The sequence below is a fragment of the Grammomys surdaster genome, unplaced genomic scaffold, assembly GCF_004785775.1.
Source record: "Grammomys surdaster isolate TR1022 unplaced genomic scaffold, NIH_TR_1.0 216, whole genome shotgun sequence".
Lineage (NCBI taxonomy): Eukaryota > Metazoa > Chordata > Mammalia > Rodentia > Muridae > Grammomys > Grammomys surdaster.
In genome coordinates this window covers 208,144-232,969 of record NW_021604661.1, presented here as the reverse complement: position 1 = coordinate 232,969, position 24,826 = coordinate 208,144, and the positions used below count along the sequence as shown (strand labels likewise).

Here is a 24,826-nt window from a genome sequence, read left to right as displayed (position 1 = left end):
AGCTTCATGTCTGGTGACTAGGTCATGTAGTATCACAATGTGATATAGGCCTGGAAAGCCCTGTCCTTGTAGGCCTTCTGTTGGAAGATTAGGAATTCAAAAGCAACCTGAGACCTGAGTTAGAAAGCAAGTTAGAGATACACATGAGACCCTGTCTCAAAAAGCCCCCAACTAAACCAAACCCAAACTAATCAGCATCATGAGGAGGGTGGCCAACTTCTACCATCAGCTGTATGGTGAGAGACTTGGACTACACCAGACCCTGTCTTGTAGTATCAGGATGGCAGAAGGTAGGAAAACATTTCCTAGGATGTATGAACAGTGGGCCACAGGGTGTGTGTGTGTGTGTGTGTGTGTGTGTGTGTGTGTATACATACATGTATGTAAAGACAAGAGGTTGATGTCATATATCTTCCCCAATTGCTCTCCATCTTATTTTGGGAATAGGGTCTCTCACTATACCTATCCATCAGTTTATAAGGATCCTCAAACTCTTGAACTCAGAAATTCACCTGCCTCTGCCTCCCAAGTGCTGGGACTAAAGGTGTGCGCCACCACCGCCTGGCGCAAACTGCTTCTTTTTAATGGTATAAATCTTTTTTTTTTTTTTTTTTTTTTTGGTTTTTCGAGACAGGGTTTCTCTGTGTAGCCCTGGCTGTCCTGGAACTCACTCTGTAGACCAGGCTGGCCTTGAACTCAGAAATCTGCCTGCCTCTGCCTCCCAAGTGCTGGGATTAAAGGCGTGCACCACCACAGACCAGCAATGGTATAAATCTTTTTCTCCCTTCTCTCTCTCCTTCCTTCCTTCAACTCCATCCCTACTATTCTTTTCCCAACTCTCTTCTTTCTTTCTTCCTTTCTCCTCCCCTTCCATCCCTTCTGATCTCTTTTTTTCCTCTTAATTTATGAGATCTGGGTCTTAGTATGTAGCCTAGGCTGCCCTCTAACTTATGATCTCTTGTCTCAATTTCTCAAGTTCTGAGAAAAATCATATACCACCATACCTGGCTCTACTAACATCAATAGTTTAATTTCTAAAATGCCCCAGAGTTAGCTGGGCATGGTGGCACAGGCCTGTAATCCCACCTACTCTGGAGGCCGAGGAAAGAGGACCACAAGTTCGAGTTTGGGCCACTGGACTGTAGAGTGAGTTCAAGACCAGCCTGGGCAACCAAGACCCTGTCTTTAATTGTTATTTTTATCATCTTACGTGTAGGGGTGGCTTGCTGTGATGTATGTCTGTATACATGTGTACCTGTGGCCAGAAGAGGGCATTGGATCCTCTAGAACTAGAATTACAAACAATTATGAGCTGCCACATGGGAATTGAACCTGGATCTGGGGAAGAACAGCCAGTAGTCTTAATCATTAAGTCATCTCTCCAGCCTCCCTGCCCCTTTAAAAAAATCTTTGAGACAAGGTCTAGAACTTGTTTTGTAGACCAGAATGGCCTTGAGCTCACAGAGAAGGTGCCCAGCTCTGAGATCCTGTCTTAAAAAGCAAAAGACATAAAGCTGGGTGGTATTAGTGGTGGTGCATACCTGTAACCCCTGCACTCAGAAGACAGAGGCAGGTTGGATCTGGTCTACAGTGTGAGGTCCAGGACAACTAGGGTCACCCAGAGAAACCTGGTCTCAGAACAAACAAATGAGAAAAAGATATAGAAGATAAACCAGGAATTTAGTGATAGAAGTGTTGCCTAGCATACACTAGTCTTAGACTCAATCCCAAATATTATAAAAACAAACAAACAACAAACAGAAAAAAAATCAATGAACACAAAATGGCCCAGATTTAGCCTGAAGATAGACTCTAGCTCCTGTGTCCTTTGACTGAGCACCACTTTTTTTTTTTTGTTTTTTTTTTTTTTTTGAGACATGGTTTCTCTGTGTAGCCCTAATTGTCCTGGAACTCACTTTGTAGTTCATGCTGGCCTCAAACTCAAGAGACCTTCTGCCTCTGCCTCCTGAGAGATGGGATTAAAGGTGTGTACCACCACCTGGCCTTAGATAATCTTATAATTCCCCTGCCCCAGCCAGTAACCAGTACATCAGGTTTTAAAGATGTGTGCCACCACCACCCGGCTTGTTTTTTTTTTTTTAAACACAGATTCTTGCTGGGCAGGTGGCGCATGCCTTTAATCCCATCACTTGGGAGGCAGATGCAGGCAGATTTCTGAGTGAGGCCAGCCTGTTCTACAGAGTGAGTTCCAGGACAGCCAGGGCTATACAGAGAAACCCTGTCTCAAAAAACAAAACAAAAAGATTCTTTCTAGTAAAATGTTTGAAAATCAGGGTTTGGATAGGGCATGGTGTCTCACAAGTTTAATCTCAGATGTTTGTAGAATGAGGCAGGAAGAATATTGTGAATACTAGGATAGTTTAGGCCACAGGATGAGAACCTATCTCATTTCCTCTCCCGAAAAGAAAGAGATTAAGATTTGGACATTCAAATTATACATGTCAATAGTGTCATCTTATTTGGAAAAAGCTTCAGTGTTCATTGATAATTTCCTAACTCCATTATTCCTTCCATATTTTTTTTGTTTAGAATTCTGAATGTTCTCAGATGGGTATTGATATGTTTATAACAAGATAGAGAGAAAAGAATATGTTCTAGTGGAGGTATAGTCAGGTATGGGGGAAGAGGGTGTCTCAGGGAGCCCATGCTGAGTCATCCCTTCCCCCTGAGAGACCAGCCACACTATAGTATAGTATAGAATAGAATTTATTCAGGGCATGGGGAGGGGAGTTAAGATGGTAGTAGATGCAGAGAAAGGGAGAGAGAGAGAGAGAGAGAGAGAGAGAGAGAGAGAGAGAGAGAGAGGCCAGCCATGAGTATGAGGAGAGAGAGGGGGGATGGAAATGGGGAAGGGAGGGGGGAGGGGAAGAACCCAAGAGGGTAAGAAAGGAACAAGAGATCAAGAGGGAGCAAGAGATCAAGAGAGGGAGGAGGGGGCAAGCAGCCCCTTTTGTAGTGGGTCAGGCAACAGCCAGATAACTGTGGGGAGGAATTTAGACAGAATGCTAACAGGTATAATGGCACATAATAATCCCAGAACTTGGGAGGTGGAAGCAGGACGATCAGGAGTTCAAGGCCAACCTGGGTTACATAAGACCCTGTCTCAAAGAAAATCAAAAGAACAATGAACAAACTTTCCCTTTTCTCTAATTTTATCTATATCAGTGTAGAATTATGGATTTTAATCCATATTTTAATCAATTTATAATCTACTGTTATAATTCATTTTGAATTAGTTGAATTGTATGGTTTTATGGTTAAGTATCTATTATGCACATACTATATACCTATATTTCTCTCTGAGTATGTCTCTCTCTGACTCTTTCACTATCACATATATCTTGTTAGGATCCTTATACTAGTTCAGGGTAGAATCTGGATGTGGTCCTACCTACTCAAAAGACTGTGATAGTAGAATTGCTTGAGTACACAAGCTCAAGACCAGCCTGGTCAACATAATAGCGATACTACATCTTAAAAAAAGAGAAAAAAAGAAAAGAAAAGAAAAGAAAAGAAAAGAAAAGAAAAGCCAGAGAAAAGGTGATTCAGTGTCCTCCAAAAACACAAACCTATATTCAGGCAAAATACCTATATACATAAAATAAAATAATGAAAATAATAAAAAACTTTTTAAAATCCATAGTAGCCGGGTAGTGGTGGTGCACACCTTTAATCCCAGCACTTGGGAGGCAGAGGCAGGCAGATTTCTGAGTTCAAGAGTTCGAGGCTAGCCTGGTCTACAGAGTGAGTTCCAGGACAGCCAGGACTATACAGAGAAACCCTGTCTCGAAAAATCAAAAAAAAAAAAAATCCATAGTAAAGAGATAGTAAGTGGCTCACACATGATGTAGAGGAGGGTGTGGTAGAGTTGGGAAGGAGATGGATTCCAGACCTACTTGGGAGTTGGGAATGGTGGCTCCTGCCTGTAAACCCAGTTCTTGTGAGGTAGAAACAGGAGGACCAGGAGTTTAAAGTCATCCTTGGCTGCATAGCAAATGAAACTTCGTGTCAAACAAACAAGCAAACAAAGACCAAACAAACAAACAATGACAAAAAAGACAACTCAGATCTATTTTGAAATTTTACAAACCAAAATTAAAAAGAGCCATAGGGTTTGGGAAGAGAGCTCAGTATCAGAGCACCCGTTCAGAGGGTATGAGGCTCTATGTTTAGGGCACTGGGTTTTACCCTACCACCAAAGCAGTGTCATTCTCATGTAGTTCATGTACAAAAGAGAGGAGGGTGTGGTTGGGAACTTAGCTAAGACCTTGTGTTATTGCTCTGCATACATTCTATACAGCCTTTCTCTCCCAGATGGCTGGGTGAGGCCACACCAGCTTTCACCACAAGGGCAGAAGCCTGTTGTTTCCAAATTCTGAAGCCTGCAGTGCCCAGTTTCTGATTGTTCCTCAACAAGACTTGAAGCTTAGAAAAGGAACTTGTTTCCTAAACACTTTTCTGTGTAGGGAGCAACTTTCTTTTTCTTTTTTCTTTTTTCTGGGGGGGGGATTTTTCGAGACAGGGTTTCTTTGTATAGCCCTGGCTGTCCTGGAACTCACTCTGTCCTGGAACTCCACCTGTCTCTGCCTCCCAAGTGCTGGGATTAAAGGTGTGTGCCACCACTGCCCGGCCAAGGGAGCAACTTTCATATCCGAGTTTCATTCGAGACTTTCACAGGCAGAATTTATGGGAGTCAGGCAGTTGTAGGTTTGAATTGTGGCTCTGCCACTTTCTAGCTGTGACATTGGACCTGAGCTTCGTTCTCATCTGCAAGATGGGGAGAATACTACTCCCCAGCACTTGGCTCTTAAAGAAAGGCAGCCATCATTATATCTAATCTTCCTAAGTAATGAAAGGATTACTTAACTTCATTTTTTTTTTTTTTTTGGTTTTTTGAGACAGGGTTTCTCTGTGTAGCCCTGGCTGTCCTGGAACTCACTCTGTAGACCAGGCTGGCCTCGAACTCAGAAATCCGCCTGCCTCTGCCTCCCAAGTGCTGGGATTAAAGGCGTGCGCCACCACCGCCCGGCCTTAACTTCATTTTATGAACAAGAAAATCAAGGGTCAGGGAAGTGAGGTACTTGGCAGGTCCCAGTGAGTAAATATCTGTTCCAGGAAGGCATGCCTTTGTATTTCCACATGCTTACAAAAGTTCCTGTTGCATAGTATGACTTTCACAAATACAAATTAATGGATTCAATATCACTGGCTTAGAAGACTGCTCAGTTTCCTTTTACCCTGTGGTATGTCTAGGCTCAAGACAGTAGAGGAGACTGGAGGAAGACTGGGTGGTGCTGAGACCAAAAGCCTAGTGTTCTTTACTCTTTACAGAGATGTTCCTCAAGTAGAAAAGCAAAATGTCTTCAGCTGAGGAACATCAAACTTACTAACCTTAATTTTATTCACTTTTCTCCTGTCCAGTTCTATTACTTTACATTATCGTTACTATTATTATTATGTTTTTGACATTGGGTGTAGCCCCATCCTTGCTATCCTGGAAGTAGCTCTGTAGACCAGGCTGTCCTTGAACTCACTGAGATTCACCTACCTCTGCCTCCTGAGTACTGAAATTAAGGTGTATGCCACCATGCCTGGCCATAATTTTTTTTTTTTGAGACAAGAACTCACTGTGTAGCCTACCTCTGCCTCCCCAGTGCTGGGATTAAAGGCATGTACCACCTACTGCCCGGCCATTAGTAATAATAACATTACTACTACTACAACAACTACTACTACTACTATTGTTATTACTTTGTGAAACAGGGTCTTGCTGTGTAGCTCAGGCTGGTCTCAGAGTCAAAATCTTCCCTATTTAGCCTCTATCATGAAATAAACAAAAATGCAAACATCCAGGCCTTTTGTTTTTTGTAACAGTAGTGGCTACACAAATGGATACACACATATTACATGATTACATGAAGTGTTTATCTAGTTACAATGTACACAGAACAGTTGAAAGCATTCATTAAAATGCTGACCGCCAATGACACTGGGGAGAATAATGCATTTTTACTCTATGTGGGACTGAAGCTTCTAAAAATCCACATTCTCTTGGGAGTGAGGAGCTTCCTACTTTCCTTTAAAAACAAAACCCTCCGAGGTGTAAGTCTGGTAAATCTTCACTCAGCAGCAGACACGCAGAATGGGAGGGAGGGGGGAGAGGGAGGAAGGGGGCGGAGATTCTTCGAAATCACCGCCTTCCGTGGTTCACACTGAAAAGACCTGGGAGAAGCAGCAAAGGACATTGGGGAGGAGCTGACAACATGCTTGGGATCTAGGGTGTGTGCGTGCGCGTGCGCGAGCGTGTGCGAGCGTGCATGGGTGCGTACCAGTTCAGGATCACTACTTATGGACACTAGCTCCTCTTCCGGTTTGTCTAGAGACTGCGCATGCGCATCACTGGCCTTTAAACGTGCGCCGCCGGTCCATCCGGTAAAAGGATCCGGTGCCAAATTACAATTTTGTTCCTCCGCCAATGAGGTGTACTATTTTCTCTCAGCCTGAGAAATGTTTTTAACTAACCACCTCCAAATAGGGGGCATATACAACCCGATTTCTTTCGATCATCACAGCGTGAAGGCTCCTATGTTTTTTTCTGACTCAAAATAAACGGAACTCGGAGAGACCCCTTGCGGAAGGATCTGGTTTGTTGTGGTGAGGTACAGAGGTGGGGGGGAGGAGACGCTGACAAACCAAGATGGCGGTTGCAGCGATGAAACCTGCCGCGACTGGGACTTAAGTGTAGTAGTGAAGGCTTCAGTAGTTAGGAGGCAGCGGTAGGGTGTGGAAGAAACGGAACAGGACTAAGAACCGGTAATCGAAACCTCAGCCTGAGACTTTTAGAGGACGGTACCCGCCCCCCCTAAGCCCTAGACGGGCGGTGGCCGTCCTGCTTAGGGCCTAGACTCCGAGAAGTGCCTCGGTTTCAGACAGCGGCGGCGCCATGAGTCCTTAAGGGCTGCCTGAGCCCTCCCGATCTCTGGCCCAGCCCTCGGGCCCACCATGGAGCTGGGGTCCGACGATTTCCTACCGCCGCCGGAGTGTCCGGTGTTCGAGCCTAGCTGGGCCGAGTTCCGAGACCCTCTTGGCTACATCGCGAAAATCAGACCCATCGCCGAGAAGTCCGGCATTTGCAAGATCCGCCCACCCGCGGTAAGGCCGGGAGCTGATGGTCGCCAGCAGCGAGCTTGTGGGTGGATCCGGGTAGCCAGTGGTGAAGTCCCGGGCGGGGGGGAGCAGGTGTGGGAAGAATATGGGATGGCTGGTATTTTGTGGATGCCTCGCAAAGCGAAGGACCCCTGCTGGGGTCAGGGGTCCTCGTTTTGTTGCATACAAGTGACCTGGGATCTGAGACCCACTCCCACCCTGCTCTTGAGAATTTCTCTTGATTCAATACACAGATGCTTAGTGGGTTGGGGAGAGTTCGCAGGGAAGCACAGAGACTCCCATCTCTTACTTTGTATCACTCTGGTCGAGGCTGTTACAAAGTAGCAACTATTGTCATTATTCCCTTTAAGGCAAGCTGTGTGGTGTAGTGGAAAGATCACATCTCGAAAGGGAGTCAGACCTGAGTTTAAAACTACTTAGAAGGTTAGCAGCTGTATGACCTTGGGCATGTAAAGTAATCCCTGAGCCTGTGAATTGTGTGCTAGGAATAATTAGATTAAACCAGGTAACATAGTACACTCTGGTAACTGGTAATTACTGTGACTGTGAAGGTGCTTGATGTGGTCATTGGTTTGCTCCTATGTGTGTTGACTCATGTTTACTCACACGCTGTCAGGCCAATTCATCTCTGATAATATATCCTGGCCTGATGGACCAGTCAGGAAATCATTCTCACAGGGAGTGCTCTTTCTGGCTTCTCAGACATGGGTTTAAGAAATTGTTCCGTTTTCTAGTTGAAGGCAATGTCAGAACCTTCTTGCACATGGTCCCCACAGCCTTCCTATGGAGAAGTTTAGACCAGTTAGCTTGGTATGTCCTCAGAAGATTTCGATTCTACCTCTGGCCCAGAATGTAGATAATCCTATAAGATAAGGCTTTTTGGGTCCCCAGAAACAATAGTGGTGATATGAAAATCTTCCTTTGGTTCCCAATGTTCAGCAAAAAGGATCATATCGTTGCTTCTAGTCCTGACTAGACCAGGAGTTTTTCAAAGGCTAAGACAGGCTGCTGCCTTGCTGACACACTGGAAGAGAAAATGATGAACAGTGTTTAGTAACCACATGGGATTCCTGGGCTGGTTTGAATTTGACTGCAACAATGTATCTTCGAGGAGGTGATTCAGGGTGTGGAAGCCTTATTCCCACTTGAGGAGAGAGCACCTTAGGTCTTCTTACCCACTTTAATGCTTTTGTTGCCCTTTGTTGTTCATAGGCTGGTTTTAGAAGGATTCTCTAGGTCCAGGTGTCTGAAGATGCGCTGTTGTGAGGGAGTCACAACTATTAGTGACAGGCCAGGAAGGCCAGCAGAAAGGAAAGGTTGGACTCCTGGATGGCCTTAAGGGAATATTCCCTGAAGTGGTCAGGAGAAGCCTCATGTGAGGATAATTGAGGTCTGAATTTCCTTGGGCTTTTGGGAAGGTTGGCCTTATGTAGGTGCTCTCTTACCTTGTCTTGGGGACCCAGGATGGAAGGAATGACAAGCACATCTTGCGTGCGTGCGTGCGTGCATGCATGCATTCATGCGTGTGTGCATGCGTGTGTGCATGCGTGCGTGCATGTGCGCATGTGCACTCACGTGTGAGCGCATGCGCTCTCTAGTGTGTCCGTGTGTCCGTCCATCCTCATGGGACTGTTCTTTGGTAGGCTTCTTTTCTTTACCCCAATAGCAGGATTCCTTTTTCTTTTCTTTCTTTCTTCTTTTTTTTTTGGTTTTTTTGAGACAGGGTTTCTCTGTGTAGCTCTGGCTGTCCTAGAATTCACTCTGTAGACCAGGCTGGCCCGAACTCAGAAATCTGCCTGCCTCTGCCTCCCAAGTGCTGGGATTAAAGGCGTGCGCCACCGCCCGGCAGCAGGATTCTTTCTAGTCCAAGAGATCTGACTCTTGTTTTTGTTCATGATTTTGTGTGCGTGTACACACTCTCTTAAACCACCTTTAGGCCTTAAAGAAGGTGGCTTTCTTCTGTTTGGGACTTGAATTACTCACCCAAGTGATTCTTTGGCCCAGGGTGTAAACCTGTGTGTGAGTAGGTATTGGAGTTTGTCTTAAAGGAGTGGTTTTGGATTTGTGTTTCAGAGCATGTGGCTGCTTGCTACACTTGGTATGGATGGAGGACAGGTAGTAATGAGGGCATCATACGACTTCCTGAATTAGATAGCCATCCTATTTGTCACCACGCTCTAAAATGCCATCATTTTGAGCATTTGTACTAAGATGGGACTGAGATGAGAGGTTTGTTGGACCTATAGCTCCTGCCTTAGGATTTTAGTTCCGCAATCTCCGTCAGGTGCTTGATGTTGCATTGATTAGAACTTGGCTGAGCAGGGAAAGGGGGGCCTAGAGTTTGGGGGTTGAGCACCTTTCTGCCTGGGTTATCTGTGCTGAGAGGAGTGTTGTCTGATGGGAGGTAAGAGGATGTGAAGAGCTTCTCTGAGCTTAAGCTGTAGCATTTTAGCCTTTTTTTCCCTTCCTGCTTCCGTCAGCCTCAAGTGCTTTCTGTCTATTACTGTGGGTTGGGGAAGAACATGTACACTTGCAAATATGAGGCTCTTGGTTCCTTTTTTAAGAGAAAGAGCATGCATACAAAGATCAACAGCCCTTTCTTTTCCCATACCTTTTCTCTCCTTTCATATGTGTTCACTTGTGTGTAAATGCTGGTAGCTTGGTATAGTACAAAGAACCAGCGATCAGAGGACATGGGTTCTAGAGTTGGCTCTACTGCTAACTAGTATGTGATTTCCTCTCCTAGCCTTACTTTCCATATTTGTAGAATGAAGACATTGATCTAGGTTATTCTAGAGTTTTTTTTTTTTTTTTTAAACCAAACCATTTCTTAAGCACCAGAGCTCCAGGGGAGAGAGGATTCTCCGGGAAAGTATTCGTGAGGCTATTCGGAAGGGGAGTCTTCATAGCTATCTTTTGGGTAGGACAGAAAAAGCTCCAGCTTGGCAGGGTAAAGCTTTCCCTGCTTTCATTACTTTTTTCCTGGCTTCCCCTCCGTAAATTCTTGCATTCTTTGCCACCACTTTTGGGCTTCCCACTCACTTCCAGACTTCCTTGTCTGCCTCTTATAGAAGGCAAGTATATGAAAGAGGACCCACAGGAAGCCTTTCTGACCTGGGGAGTAAGAGGTGCAGATTCATCTTCCTTGGTCTTCCCTGCAGTGTCTTCTGTGAGTCTTTAACTGAGAGAACAGACATTGATGACCTGAAGTGTTAATCCCTGCCTGAACCAGAGCTGAGCTACCCTGCATGTGTATTCACTGGTGAGGTCAGATTTAGAGAGCAAATGTCTTGTGAGGAAGCCAGGGCAAGAATTCATATACCTACCTACCTTACAGATTCAGAAAGGTAAGATCTCATAGCTAGTAAGTAGTAGAGCTACAACATGAACCCACATCTCCTGACTGTAGGTCCTGTATGGTTTATGTATAACTCTAGTTTATGTGTCCTGCCTAGGGAAGGTTGACAATGTGGGTATGAGGAGGGTTTGTGGTTAACTGTTTAGAGCTTTTTATATTTCTCAAAATCCTAGCACTGTACTGTTGGGAAAGATTTAGAAGTTTACCAGGGCATGTACATGAGGCCTTGAATATGGGTCTGAGGGACTTTTATGCCCTGTTACAAGCTTTGGGAAGAGTTGGGAATGGGTCTATTTGGATGTTTCCCAGGTTGATAGATCTAAGGTGGCTAGAAGTTTTAGGAGGTACTAATGGATCATGGAACTGCTTTTGATGCTGTCTGATCTTGCATTAAAGTAGGATAACCCAAGTTCCTTTCCCCTTTCTTGTTCTCCTAGGACTGGCAGCCACCCTTTGCTGTGGAAGTGGACAACTTCAGGTTTACTCCCCGAATCCAGAGGTTGAATGAGCTGGAGGTGAGATTAGGGACTGGTGTTGGGATTTGGAGAAAGAATAAGCATGCCCAGGACATAGAAGAAGATTTGGAGCTCCAGATAGAAGGGCAGGAATTCACTTTTTTGATTTGATATCTCAAAGGCTGGAGATGCTCTTTTCCCCATAAAATTTTGTTACTTAAGAATTTTCCTTATCAAATATCTACCTTACCTGGATGGGCAAAAGGTAGCTATGTGGCTGGCTGAGACCTTCCTTCCTTAACCAGTGTAGTGTAGCCTCATATATCTAATTTATCCATGGCTTTGTGCTTCTTACCTTCCTTCTTTGATACTTGGTAGAGTGGATGGTGAGGTATAAGAACACAAGAACTGGCCTTTGTAGAGGCTAGAATAGTTACAGACATGGGCAGGGGTCAGGCTTGAGACTGTCCTGGGATGATGAGAGTGGGTATCCTAAAGCTGGTTTTGGGGTACAGTTCTAGAATTTTTCATAGAAGGTACAAGTTATGGGCTGGAGAGATGGCTTAGTGGTTAAGAGCACTGACTGCTCTTCCAGAGGTCCTTGACTTCAATTCCCAGTAACCACATGGTGGCTCACAACCATCTCTAATGGGATCTGATGCCCTCTTGTGGTGTGTCTGAAGAAAGCGACAGTGCACTTATATACATAAAATAAATAAATCTTTTAAAAAAAAGAAAATGCAAGTTAGATGCATGTTCCCTTCCCACTAATTAATTAATTCCCATTAATATGTACCTTTGAGCCTTATTAAATATTGTAGTAGAATACTGGACCCAACTGAATGCCAGTACCCTAATGTGTGTGTGTGTGTGTGTGTGTGTGTGTGTGTGTATGTCATAGGGTAGGTATGTGTGGGTGTATATGAAGCATAGAACAGAATTGTTCCCCACTAAGAACTACTGCCATAAACTCAGTCTAGATATTGTTCAAGTCAGAACCAGAGTAATCTGTTGTATGTGCTATGAGATCCTTGGAGAAATAAATGTAACCAGGTCTGGCTGGTACAGCTGTGGGCAAGTATTACTTAGCACCGAACAAGGGCAGCCTTATAGAGATTTCATGCTAGTTAATGAGGGAAGGAAGGAGCAGGGATGAGGCCAAGTTTAGAAAGATAAGGGGTTCAGATAGAAGGTGTTCTTTGCCCCTTAAGGATTTTCACAGCCAAGGAGCTTTAGTTCATTTCTTCCCATGAGTTAGCCTTAATTCTTCTCAACTAAGACTCAAAGAACTGATCTACAACTAACCTGGTTCTCTAGAAAAGGGCCTGGGACTCAAGTGATAAAGTTACAGACTTAGGACCTTTGGGAACCCTTCTCAGGCCAGTGAGATTTCTGGCAAGCATAGACAGTCTTGTTCTAGGATCTTTATCCATATCAGATCTTGAGTTAGCTAGTACATCATTTTAGTGCTTCAGGGCATTCTCTCTCATTTTCTCTCTCTTTCTTTCTCTCTTTCTCTTTCTCTCTGTCTCTTTTTTTTTAAAGTTTTTTTTTTTGGTTTTTTTGAGACAGGGTTTCTCTGTGTAGCTCTGGCTGTCCTGGAACTCACTCTGTAGACCAGGCTGGTCTCGAACTCAGAAATCTGCCTGCCTCTGCCTCCCAAGTGCTGAGATTTAAAGGCGTGTGCCACCACCGCCCAGCCAGGCCATTCTCATAATTCAGCCACCACGAAATATTTTGTGTCGTGCAAAAGGAGATGAATATGCTTTTTTGGAGCCCTATGTAGAACTTAGATACAATTCTGAAGTTTCCAGGTGGTCCTCACTACTCTTAATTAAGTCCATATCTACTGTTTGTTTTCTGAGACAGTGTCTCATGTAACCCAGGCAGGCCTCAAATCTCCTATGTAATAGAGGCTAGACTTGAACTCATCTTCGTGCCTCTACTTTTCAAATGCTGGGATTATGGGTGTGAGATACCATGCCTGGCACTTATTTTCTAATAAAAATAAGGGGATGCAGTAAGTGGTACTCATTTGCTCAAATGCAGCAAAGCTTACATCTATTTCATATTCATGTATCTTGGGGCTTATGAGAATTAACTTTTGGTGATGTTTTTTCATCTGTACTACAAGATATAATAATATATAGACAACCTTATCATAAGAGTGAGAGGAAAGATATACAGACTTTAATGACCTTCTCCTGGGAAACAAGAGAAAAGCAGGGCCAAGACCTGTCTAGAGTCCAAAGCTCATTTCATTGGGAGAAGTCTACTTCCTTCCCTTTTTCTTCCCCTAAGTTTAAGCCAGAAGATGGGTCACTGTGGAGTGTTGGGGGGGAGGGGTGGGATGGAATATTGATGGTAATGGGTGGGTGATGGTAGGAGGTGGTGGCCAGTGTTTTTGAGCCGTTTCTCCTTTAGGCCCAGACAAGAGTGAAACTGAACTATTTGGACCAGATTGCCAAATTCTGGGAGATCCAGGGCTCATCCTTAAAGATTCCCAATGTAGAACGGCGGATCTTGGACCTCTATAGCCTCAGCAAAGTAAGAACAGGTTTTTCTCAAATATTCAATAAACCCATGCTACTCTAGGACCCCTTTTGGTTTGGATACTGTGTCTCTGGGCTATAGTGGAAGGGGTAGACTGGTAGCACATCAGCGTGTTTTGCCACCTCTTGCAGCAGTTTGAGATTGGGAAAAGGGGTAGCTTCTGGTAAAATGAGAGGCTGCAGTTGTCTTCCGTACCCTTCCTGTAGGCCTACTTCTGCATGGTCACATACACAGTGCCTCATGTCCCTTCCTGCTCTTCCTTTCAGATTGTGGTGGAAGAAGGTGGTTATGAAACTATCTGCAAGGACCGTCGATGGGCCCGTGTGGCTCAGCGCCTCAACTATCCACCTGGAAAAAACATTGGTTCCTTGCTACGCTCTCACTATGAACGCATTGTTTATCCCTATGAAATGTACCAGTCTGGAGCCAACCTTGTGGTAAGGATGCCAGGCTGTAGTGAAGTAAGGAGGTCTTGATCTGTGGGTACATATTGGCATACTTCTGTTTTTGTTTCTTTTTCTTTTTTAATTTATTTTGACATAGGGTCTTAATAGGTGGCAGGCTGGCCTAGAAGTTACCATGTAGTTAGCCCACTGACCATGTAGCTCAGACTGGACTTAAAACTCCTTTTTGGTGGGGAGTCTGGACGTGACTTGGTTATTTGAAATTTATTTATAATCCTTCAGTCCCCTAAGTATGGGATTTCAGCTACCATGTCCTGTTGTGTTTTAGATTTTTCTCTTTTATTTTCTTTTGAGTCAGCATCCTCCTATAGCCCTGGCTGGTCTCAAACTTTGTAGGCAAGGACAAGCTCGAACTCATGATCATTCTGCTTTCACCTTCCAGGTCACTGAGATTAGAGGCATGTACCACCATGCTGAGTTTTTCCATGTTAGGTAAATACTAACTGAGCTGTATCCCAGATCCCTACCTTGAACTTTATAAATTGTGTTTATTGTGTGTGCTTCCATGTATGTGGAGGTACGAGGATAACTTTGAGAACTTTGTTCTCTCTCTCCACGATGTGGGTCCCTGGGGTTGAACTGAGATTCTCAGGCTTGACAGCCAGGTACCCACTGAGCTATTTTGCTAGTCCCTTAGCCTTGAACCCTTGATCCTCTTTTTCTCAGCTTCTTAAGTCCTGGGACTATTCTTTTTTTTTTTTTTCATTGCATTGTTCACTTTATTCATTGTTTTTTTTTTACAAAAGTTTATTACAATGTACAACAACAGGCTCCAGGATAACACTTCATCCTAGCTATTAGGTGGCAAAGATGTTATGGCAGGGAATCCAGATGGTTACATAGGGATGGAGGAGGAGGGTCACGTCACCTCCGATGTGAGGAACAGCTTACTTTTTGCCAGATTTCTTAATTCCACCTGTGGCCAGGGGGCCCTTCCCCGCGGCCTTGGCTTTTAGCTCCTCGAGTTTCTTCTGTTCCTCCTTTTGTTTCTGCTTGAAAGCTTTATCTTCCTCGTCCATCTCCTTGGCCTGCTTCTTGGGCTGTTTCAGGGGCTTCTTTTTGCCACCTTCCCGGCCCGACATGGCGCCTCCAGCCCCTTCACCAGACCCTGATCCTCGTCCTGGGACTATTCTTAATAAGACTGGTTCCATGGATTGGAGAATGGAAAAAACTAGACCTTACCTTTTCCTAGTGATACTTTCTTGTCTTCTGATAGGTATATTATCAATGTCCTATATTTACTTATCTGTAGAATCCTGGGTTCAGTTACCAGCACACACACTCCTCCCTCACCAGAGCAGGTAGGAGGAGAAAAGAAGAAAAAGCTTCATTAGTGACTTGCAAATGATTCATTGGGTTAATGTGCTTGCTTCCAAGCTTGATGGCCTGAGTTTGACCTGGAATGCACATGGTGGAAGGAGAGAACTGAGTCCCAGGGGTTGTCCTATGACTTTTGCATGCCACTGTGGCATAAATGCCACACACATAACACACACACAAACACACACACCACTAAGTAAATGTTAAAAAAGAAAGAAAGGGAAAAAAACAAAAAAGAATTCTTAAAGTTTCTAAGATGTCAGCGATAAAGACCAGTTGAACTGGGACTATTGGTGTTGGTCAGGGGTATGAGCAACAACTTTGTCCTTTGGCCAAAAGATTTTACTTTGGGAGCTGAAGTTTTGTGCCCTGAGCCTTACCCTTTACTTATCCATAGCAGTGTAACACACGCCCATTTGATAATGAGGAAAAAGACAAGGAATATAAACCCCACAGCATCCCCCTTCGACAGTCTGTGCAGCCTTCCAAGTTCAACAGTTATGGACGACGGGCAAAGAGACTACAGCCTGATGTGAGTACTTTTCTTCTTGGCACTTAGAGGGGCTGTGGGGTGGAAAGAATCATACTTGCTGACTGAAGCCTTGTGCAACACTGTTGTACTTTCTTTTGTGCTCTTAAGCATTAGCATGCCCTTTCTGGCAAATTTTGATCATTTCTCTACTCAGTTGAGTTGGAGATCTGTGTTTGTTTGTTTGTTTGTTTTGTTTTTGTTTTTTTGAGACAGGGTTTCTCTGTGTAGCCCTGGCTGTCCTGGAACTCACTCTGTAGACCAGGCTGGCCTCGAACTCAGAAATCCACCTGCCTCTGCCTCCCAAGTGCTGGGATTAAAGGAGTGTGCCACCACCGCCCAGCTTGTTTAATGTTTTTAATTGAAGTAGACTTAATTGCATCATTTCCTTCCTCCCTTTCCTCCATCTACTCCCAGTTACTCTCCCTCAAATTCCTCATTCATATATATATTTTATGTATATTTTATATATATATTATTTTCAAAAGTTGATCACTCCATTGAACAACCAAATGAAGATACTTATCCTTGGGAGAAGTTAATTCTTCTCCTAGCTATCAGTATTTGCCTGTAGTTCTTTGTTTAGGGATGAGTCCTCATGAAATCCCCTCCCATCTCGTGTTAACATTTTCATTGATAATGCCATTGTTCTGATCTTATTTATGCAGCCATTTTTAGGAGAGCCTTTCACAGCAGACTTCTTGGTGTTCTGGCTCTTAGAATTTTTTCATTTTCCTCCATAATATTCCCTGAGCCATAGATGCAAAAGCTATGATACAGATTTATTCACTGGGGCTGGGCTCCACATGATCCATTGATCTCTCTCTGCATTATGTCCAGTTATGGTTTTCTGTGATAGTTTTCATTTGCTATAAAGGGAGGCTTCTTTCATAAGAGATGGTAGCTACATTTATTCAGGAAAGGTAGAAGTTCATATTTTTATTTTATAATTGGTAAAACTGAGATTCTGCCTTTAATTTCTTTTCACTTTTTTTTTAATTCTTTAAAAACTTTTTTATGTTTAGAGTTTTACAAAATTTTATGTGTATGGGTGTTTACTTTCATGTATGTTTATGTACCATGTGTGTGCCTGGTATCCATGGAGGCCAGAAGAGGGTGTCGGGTCCCCTCAAACTGGAGTTACCGATTATTGTGAGCTGCCATGTGGGAGCTGGGAATTGAACCTGGGTCCTAGAAGAATAGCTCACAGTGCCCTTGACCACTGAATAATCATCTCTCCAGTCCCTAGACTTATTTTTTAATTATGTGTATGCGATGTGTTTTGTGTTATGGAGAAGTACGAGCATGTGAATGAATTTCCCATAGAGGCCAGAAGGAGTCTGATTCTTTGGAGCTAGATTTGCAGGTTAATTACAGTTAATTGTGAGCTGTTTGCATGGGTGCTCTTAACAATTCAGCCATCTCTCTAGCTCCTGAAATTTTTATAGTTATTTATTTGAAAATTTCACGTTTGTTTAAAGTGTATCTTGATCATATACACCCTAGCACCACCACCCCTTACTCCCTCTTGGATCCTCCAGTTACATCCCCCAACTTCATGTCTTTTTAAAAAGATTTTTAAATCTACTGAGTTTAGTTTGTGTTTCTTATTGTACATGGGTGTGTGTGGTCATCCACCAGGACATGAGTTGCTGGGGCAAGTGACTACTCCTTGCCCCAGCAACTGTCAACTACTCATAGCTCCCTCACCTAGAGAAGGGACCTTAGGAACCCCTAATTTTTTTCATTGTTATTATATTTGTTGTGTGGGTGTATACATGTGTATATCTGTGTTTTTGCTTTGGTAAGCATGTACTAGAGAACAGTTTACTAGAGTTGACTCTTGCCGTCTACCACCTGGGTCCCAGGGATTCAGCTCAGGTTGTCAGGCTTGATGGCAAGCAAGCACCTTAACCTGCTGAGTTAGCTTGGTGGCCCTTTAAAGATAAGACTGAGGACCTACCTGTAGTCTTCGAAAAGTAGCTCTCAATTCTTACCCTGGCCTATTTGTTAGTTCTTGGCATGAACTTGTGTGTGTGTGTGTGTGTGTTCTGAGCTTTTCTTTTAGGATTGGACAGTCTGCTCCAAATAGTAATCTTGACTCATTTCATTTACTTTCTTTGTAGCCGGAACCCACAGAGGAAGACATTGAAAAGAATCCAGAACTGAAGAAGCTACAGATATATGGAGCAGGCCCCAAGATGATGGGGCTGGGCCTAATGGCCAAAGATAAGACTCTTCGGAAAAAAGGTGAGGCCCAAGATACTAGGGGTAGCTTTATATGGAGGGAGGAGGCAGGACTGTAAATGTTTCAGATTTAAATTTAGAGCTACTTTTCTCTCCTACAGATAAAGAGGGACCTGAATGTCCCCCCACTGTGGTGGTAAAGGAGGAATTAGGTGGGGATGTCAAGGTGGAGTCAGCCTCACCCAAGACCTTCCTAGAAGGCAAGGAGGAACTGAGTCACAGCCCTGAGCCCTGCACCAAGATGACCATGAGGCTGCGAAGGAACCACAGCAATGCCCAGTTTGTAAGGACCCAGCCCTGACTTCCTAGAGCTCTGCTTCTCATCCCTTCAGTGAGCATTTCTCCAGCATGGCACTGGACTAGGTTGCATTAAGTAGTAAAGTGGATTTAGAAGGCCCTGCCTGCAGGCAGCTTACTTAATTGGGGGAAACTAGGGCAGCTAATTTGGAACAAAACCCAAAACAATAAATAGCTACTGTCCACATAAAGTGCTAGGAGGAAACTCCTATTGTCCAGTGCTTCAGGATAAAGGCTAAGATCTTCATTATCTTCATTGTCATGCATGATCCAGTCCCTGCTGACCTTTAACCTCATTGTCCAGCACTGCCTACCTCACTTTTCAGCTATTGCTGTTCTGAACTACTTGTAGGTATATTCATTTTTTTTTCTTCAAGAGGTGTAACAATATTTCTTTTATAATCTTACATTCCTTGGACATACAGTTTTTTCTGCCTCAAAGAATTTCTCTTTGTGCTCTGCTCCAATTGCCAAGTACCAGTATGCTTTCAAGATTCAGTTATTCCGCTGGGCAGTGGTGGCCCACGCCTTTAATCCCGGCACCTGGGAGCCAGAGGCAAGCGGATTTCTGAGTTCAAGGCCAGCCTGGTCTACAGAGTGAGTTCCAGGACAGCCAGGGCTACACAGAGAAACCCTGTCTCGAAAAGCAAAATAAACAACAAAAAAAGTTTCAGTTATTCCAAGTGTCCCCTTCAGAATGAAGTACTTCCTTGCAGTTCTCCCTCATCTCTAAGTAATCTGAGTGCTGCTTCCTTCTCTAGGTGCCCAAAATATTTCTTATGGGCCGCTATGGCAGTTTTCAGTTTTTATGAATACTCTAGCGTACTGTGTGCCTCTTGAAGGCAGATACCAGATTTTCTTAATCTCTTCCATAGAACACTGTCTATCAAATGAATAAAACTGAGAAGATTGAATATCGAATGAATAAAACTGAGAAGATTGAAAACTAATAAAGACTTCTCATAATCTGTATTTATCTGGGGAAAGTAGTACATGCTTTGCAACTGAACTCCAGGCTTTGACTAGCCTGTTGAGGGCCATGAACAACCCAGCCAACAAACACCTCTGGCTTCTAACAGAGAACTCTCTGGCACAGGATATTGTCTGGAGGGGCCTGGTGTTTGAAGACTGGGCAGGGCCTATATTCATAACCCTTTAATTTTCTCTGGCAGATTGAGTCATACGTATGCCGAATGTGTTCCCGGGGAGATGAAGATGACAAACTCTTACTGTGTGATGGCTGTGATGACAATTACCACATCTTTTGCCTGCTGCCTCCTTTGCCTGAAATCCCGAAAGGTGTCTGGAGGTGTCCAAAGTGTGTCATGGCGGTAAGGCCTTCCCAGTCCCAGTCCATATGGGATATCTTTGCCTGCCTTTGTATAGTCTAAGGGGAGCCTTCTACCTCAGCCATAGTATTACTGTGTTTTGGGACCTAAAGCTTGTAGAAGTTTGTGAGATAGAGATGTAATTTATGCTCCTGTCCTCTGGGAGATCCCAGACTATCTATGGGGTATAACAATTAGATGGACTGTGTGTGGTGATGAACTTTGTGTACTGACATGTAAGCAGATGTTAAAATTGATGTTAGAAACCCTGAGTTGTAGTTAACCAGAGGGAAAGGTGGGTGGGTGGGTTGATTGGTCGGTTTGGTTTGTTTAGTTGAGATAGGATCTCATTCTGTAGCACAGGCTAGCCTCAAAATTCCATTCTTCTTCAGCCTGCCAGAGCCTGGGATTATGGGTACAAACCACCATGCCCAGGAAAATTAAGGGTAGTGATTAGGAATGAGCTTTAAATGATAGGATTAACTAGCTATAGATAGACCATCTTTCTATTTATTGAACCTAGGGGTTTGGACATGCTAAAGAAGTGCTCTCTACCACTGAGCTGTATCTCCAGGCTGTGTATTATTTTTTTATTTTTGTTTCAAATTCACTTTGTGGCCCAGGTAGGCCTTACATTTGGAGTCCTCTGTCAGCCTTCAAAGTAACTGGAATTGTAGGGCTGCACCATCAGTCCTGGCTAGAAATAAAAACTTTTTTTTTTTTTCCCATAAGAGGGAGTTTATTAAGAGAGAGGGAGAGCGGGAGGAGAGAGAGAAGTAGAGGAGTAAAGGCCGGCCATGACCATGTGGAGAGAGGGGAAAGGGAAGGGGGAGGAGGGGAGACAGCAACCTGCAGGTGCTGGGTCAAGGGGAACAAGAGAGCTAAATAAAAACTTTCTAAATGCCCTTTTGATTCCCAAGTATTTTCTTTTTTCTCTCTTACATATAATTATCTTGAAGACACTTCTAAAAAAATCTTGTTCTATAGTTTATAAAGACTTCTAACATCATACTTTTTTCTGTATTAAATGAAGATAGGAAATGTTATCAAATGGATATAATGATTACTTGCTTTCCTCCTTTTATGGTATTTAGATTTGGTTCATGTTCCAGGTAGGGAAACAGGATTTTGTAGGAACAGAGGTATTCAGGAGAGAAATTGCCTAGGGCAGTAGGTATAGTGTAGTAAGGAGGAGTCACAAAAGCGTCAGTGAGGGCCAAGTACCCAAGATGTCTAGGGTTACAGGTGGTTTTGAGCACTATGTAGGTATTGGGAATTGAACCTGGGTCTTCTGCAAGAGCAACAAGTGGTCTTAACTGCTGAGCTATCTCTCTAGTCCTTGAGAGAAACAGTTTAAAGGAAAAAAGATTTTTGGCTCATGGTTTTAGCCCATCATGGTAGACTCACATCATGACAGCTAGAAAGCAGAGAGAAAGACAAAGACAGTGCTAGGCAAAGATACTGCCTCCAAGGAACTCAACCCGCAACCTACTTTCTACAACTAGGCCTCACCTCCTGAAGACTGTAGAACTTTCCAAAATAGCACTACCATCTTGGGACCAAGTCTTTAATATGTGAACTTTTTTGGGAAGGACACTTCATACCCTAACAATGAGCAGAAGTATGAGAGAAATGCTTATGTGGCATGAATACATATGATAAGCTGATGTGGGAAAGAGGAATATATAGAGCTGTAAAGCAAGGCTTGCCCTAAGATCCTAGAAGGCTGACCGAGGGCAGTTCTCTCTCCCTACTTCTATCCCATGTTTCAGTTCTACTTGAGATGATTTTCTCTCTGCCTCTATTTTTATGATTTTTTTCTCTTTTGGATTTCAGGAGTGTAAGCGGCCCCCTGAAGCCTTTGGCTTTGAACAAGCTACCCGGGAATATACTCTTCAGAGCTTTGGAGAGATGGCTGACTCCTTTAAAGCTGACTACTTCAACATGCCTGTGCATGTAGGTGCTGGAGGGTTGGGGTAGTACTGGGACTAGGTTCATAGGCACTGGTACTGTACCTCCCTGAATTAATGTGGACAGGATAACATGTCATTTACTATCCTGTTCCTCCAGATGGTACCCACAGAACTTGTAGAGAAGGAGTTCTGGCGGCTGGTGAATAGCATCGAGGAAGATGTAACTGTGGAGTATGGGGCTGACATCCATTCCAAAGAATTTGGCAGCGGTTTCCCTGTCAGTGATAGTAAGCGGCACCTAACCCCAGAGGAAGAGGTGAGTGGGTGATTCTAATGGTTATATGTCAGTTGTATGAGCTTGGGCAAGTTATTTAGTGTCAGAAAGACATCGAAATTCCCCCTTTATGCCTGCCTCAAGTAGTTACTTTGAAGTGTAGATGAAGTGCTGAAGAGTAAAAAACACTGCCTAGGTACTATCTGGAATGTGCATGCATGAGATGCTGTTTTAAAAATTCTTCTCTTATATATTACATCCCAACCACTGTTTCCCCTCCTTCCAGCCTCTCTACATCCACTCCTCTTCCATTTCCCTTCAGAAAAAGAACAGGCCTCCCAAGGATATTAACTGACCTTCTTAGCCCGATTCCTTATGTGTAATATGGGGATATGCCTACCTTGATTCTCAATTCTCTTTTCTGGTTGGTTTGTTTTGTTTTGGTTTCAATTTTTTGTTTTTTGAAGACAGAGGTTTGTTTTTTTTGTTTTTGCGTGTGTGTGTGTGTGTGTGTGTGTGTGTGTGTGTGTGTGTGTGTGTGTGTTTTGTGTGTTGTGTGTAGCTCTGGCTGTCCTTGAACTCACTTTATAGATTAGGCTGGCCTCAAACTCATAGAGATCCTCCTGCCTCTGCCTCCCAAGTGCTTGAGTTAAAGGTGTGTGCCACCACCACCCAGCCTGAAAATTTGTTGTAAGAATTCTGTGAGAAGTAGGTAAAGTGCTCTAAGGCGTGCTGGGTCCTTTCATATGTGTTCTGTAAGGAAGATTGCCATGTACAGGGAGAACTGAGAGTCCTGGCTTAACTGAATGCAAAAATGCATTTTGGTTCAGATTTTTTTGCTTGTTTTGTTTTTCGCTTGGTAGGTTTTAATTTGAACTTTGGAAAAATTGATGCATACAAATATCAAAATTCTACATATTGGGGCTGGAGAGATGACTGCTTTTGCAGAAGACCCAAATTTGATCCAAGCACCCACATTGGGCAGCTCACTATGGGCTGTAACTCTAGCTCCAGAGGATCCAGCATTCTTTTCTGACCTTTATAATCTCAAGAAATAAATTATCTGTATTTATGGGGTACCATGTGATGTTTCTAAAACATAAATACACTGTTTGAACCAGTGCATATTCTGAAACATTTTTTTATTGTGAAAATATTAATCTTTTCATAAAGCTTTTTAAAATGTATAGTACATAATTATTGTATCTAGTCATCCTACTGTGTAATAGTATATGAGAATGTCCTGCTTCTGTCTGACTGTAACTTAGTATTCATTTATCAATCTTTTTGTGTATCTCTCCATCCCCTTGCACTCCCCTGCTTCTAGGAACCAACTTTTTACTTTCTCTAAGAAATCAACTTTTTTATATTCCACATTGGACTGAGACCACATGGTACTGACCTTCCTGTGCCTAGGTTATTTCACTTAATGTAGTTATCACCAGTTCCATCTGTGCTGTCACAAATAATAGGATTATTTTTAATGGCTGAATAGCATTCCAATGTGTATATTATATGTTACATTTTCCTTAGTAGGCATCTTAGGCAGGTTTCCTTTTCTTTTTTTTTTTTTCTTCTTTTTTTTTTTTAAGATTTTATTTATTTATTTTATTTTATTTATATGAGTACACTGTTGCTGTCTTCAGACACACCAGAAGAGGGCATGGGATCCCATTACAGAGGGTTGCGAGCTACCATGTGGTTGCTGGGAATTGAACTCAGGGCCTCTGGAAGAGCAGTCACTGCTCTTAACCGCTGAGCTATCTCTTCAGCCCAGGTTTCCTTTTCTTGGCTGTTTTGTAGATAGTGTTACAGTAAACCTGGGAGTGCAGATATCTTTTCAAAATGCCAATTTTGTTTCTTTTGGTTATAGAACCTGTAGTAGAATTCCTACATCATATGGTAGTTTTATTTTCAAAGTTTTGAAAAACACTTTCATACTGTTTTCTAGCATGGCTGTACTGATTTATGTTTTTACTACAATATTTGGGGCGTCCCACATCATTGCTAGTGTTTTTGATCATTTTACCATACTGGAGACTAAACCCAGGGCTTTGTGCATGCTAGGAAAGTACTTTTCCACCTGTTTTCATCTCTAGTCTATTTTTTTTTAATTTACTAAAACTTTATTATACAAAACTTACAAATAAAACTCATCACAAAACTGTGTTTTTGATAAAAGGCTTTTTTTGTTGTTGTTGTTGTCATTTTTTTTGTTTGTTTGTTTGTTTGTTTGTTTTTTAAGATAGTGTTTTTCTCTGTGTAGTCTTGGCTGTCCTGGAATTTACTTTGGGACCAGGCTGGCCACAAACTCAGAAATCCACCTGCTTCTGCCTCCCAAGTGCCAGGATTAAAGGTGTACACCACCACTGCCCGGCTTTTTACATTTTTTAGCTATGGTTGTTAATGTCTTTTTAGGCAAATAGTTTGCAAATACTTATTCTGTATATTGTCTTTTTGCTGTTGTGTTTGTGTGTGTGTGTGTGTGTGTTGGTTTTCTGTTTAGCTTTTTCAGTTTTGGCTTTTTGGGTTTTTTTTCTCCTTTGAAACCAGGTCTTGCTGTGTAGCCCTAGCCCTGTAGCCAGCTTCTGTTAAACTTGTATGTCAGTCTTTCTTTCTTCTCAACCTTCTCAGTGCTGGGATGGCAAGCATGTATACCTAGCTTGCCTTTTTGTTTACTCTGCTATGCAGAGCTTTTTAGTTTGTTACAGTAACATTTATCTTTTTGTTGTTTTTTTCTTGTGTTTTTCAAGTTTTGAAGAAATTGTTGCCCATTTCAGTGACCTGTAGCATATTCCATGTTTTATCTCATAGATTTATAGTTAGGTGTCTCTCTCTGTGTGTGTGTGTTTCTCTCTCTCTCTCTCTCTCTCTCTCTCTCTCTCTCTCTCTCTCTCTCT

General features: G+C 43.1%; 2 protein-coding genes across 5 annotated transcripts in view; one reads left to right on the top strand and one right to left on the bottom strand.

The window, feature by feature from the left end:
* Positions 1-6,482: 6,482 nt before the first annotated feature.
* The window catches only part of Kdm5c (lysine demethylase 5C), a 42,818-nt gene continuing 24,474 nt past the window's right edge, over positions 6,483-24,826 (top strand). For 2 of the 4 annotated variants that reach the window (XM_028772640.1, XM_028772638.1), the window contains exons 1-10: positions 6,483-7,173; positions 10,984-11,061; positions 13,426-13,548; positions 13,821-13,991; positions 15,736-15,870; positions 17,994-18,117; positions 18,216-18,397; positions 19,584-19,742; positions 21,576-21,695; positions 21,810-21,968. In XM_028772640.1, coding sequence (XP_028628473.1) covers positions 7,024-7,173; positions 10,984-11,061; positions 13,426-13,548; positions 13,821-13,991; positions 15,736-15,870; positions 17,994-18,117; positions 18,216-18,397; positions 19,584-19,742; positions 21,576-21,695; positions 21,810-21,968 — 1,401 coding nt within the window. In that variant the 5' untranslated portion in view covers positions 6,483-7,023. The remainder of the gene's footprint in view (positions 7,174-10,983; positions 11,062-13,425; positions 13,549-13,820; positions 13,992-15,735; positions 15,871-17,993; positions 18,118-18,215; positions 18,398-19,583; positions 19,743-21,575; positions 21,696-21,809; positions 21,969-24,826) is intronic. The other 2 variants (XM_028772641.1, XM_028772639.1) reach the window with 1 other exon arrangement.
* LOC114625367 (translation machinery-associated protein 7) lies at positions 14,748-15,125 on the bottom strand. The gene has a single exon (XM_028772642.1). The coding sequence runs from the start codon at positions 15,098-15,100 to the stop codon at positions 14,906-14,908; it is 195 nt and encodes a 64-aa protein (XP_028628475.1). The 5' UTR covers positions 15,101-15,125; the 3' UTR covers positions 14,748-14,905.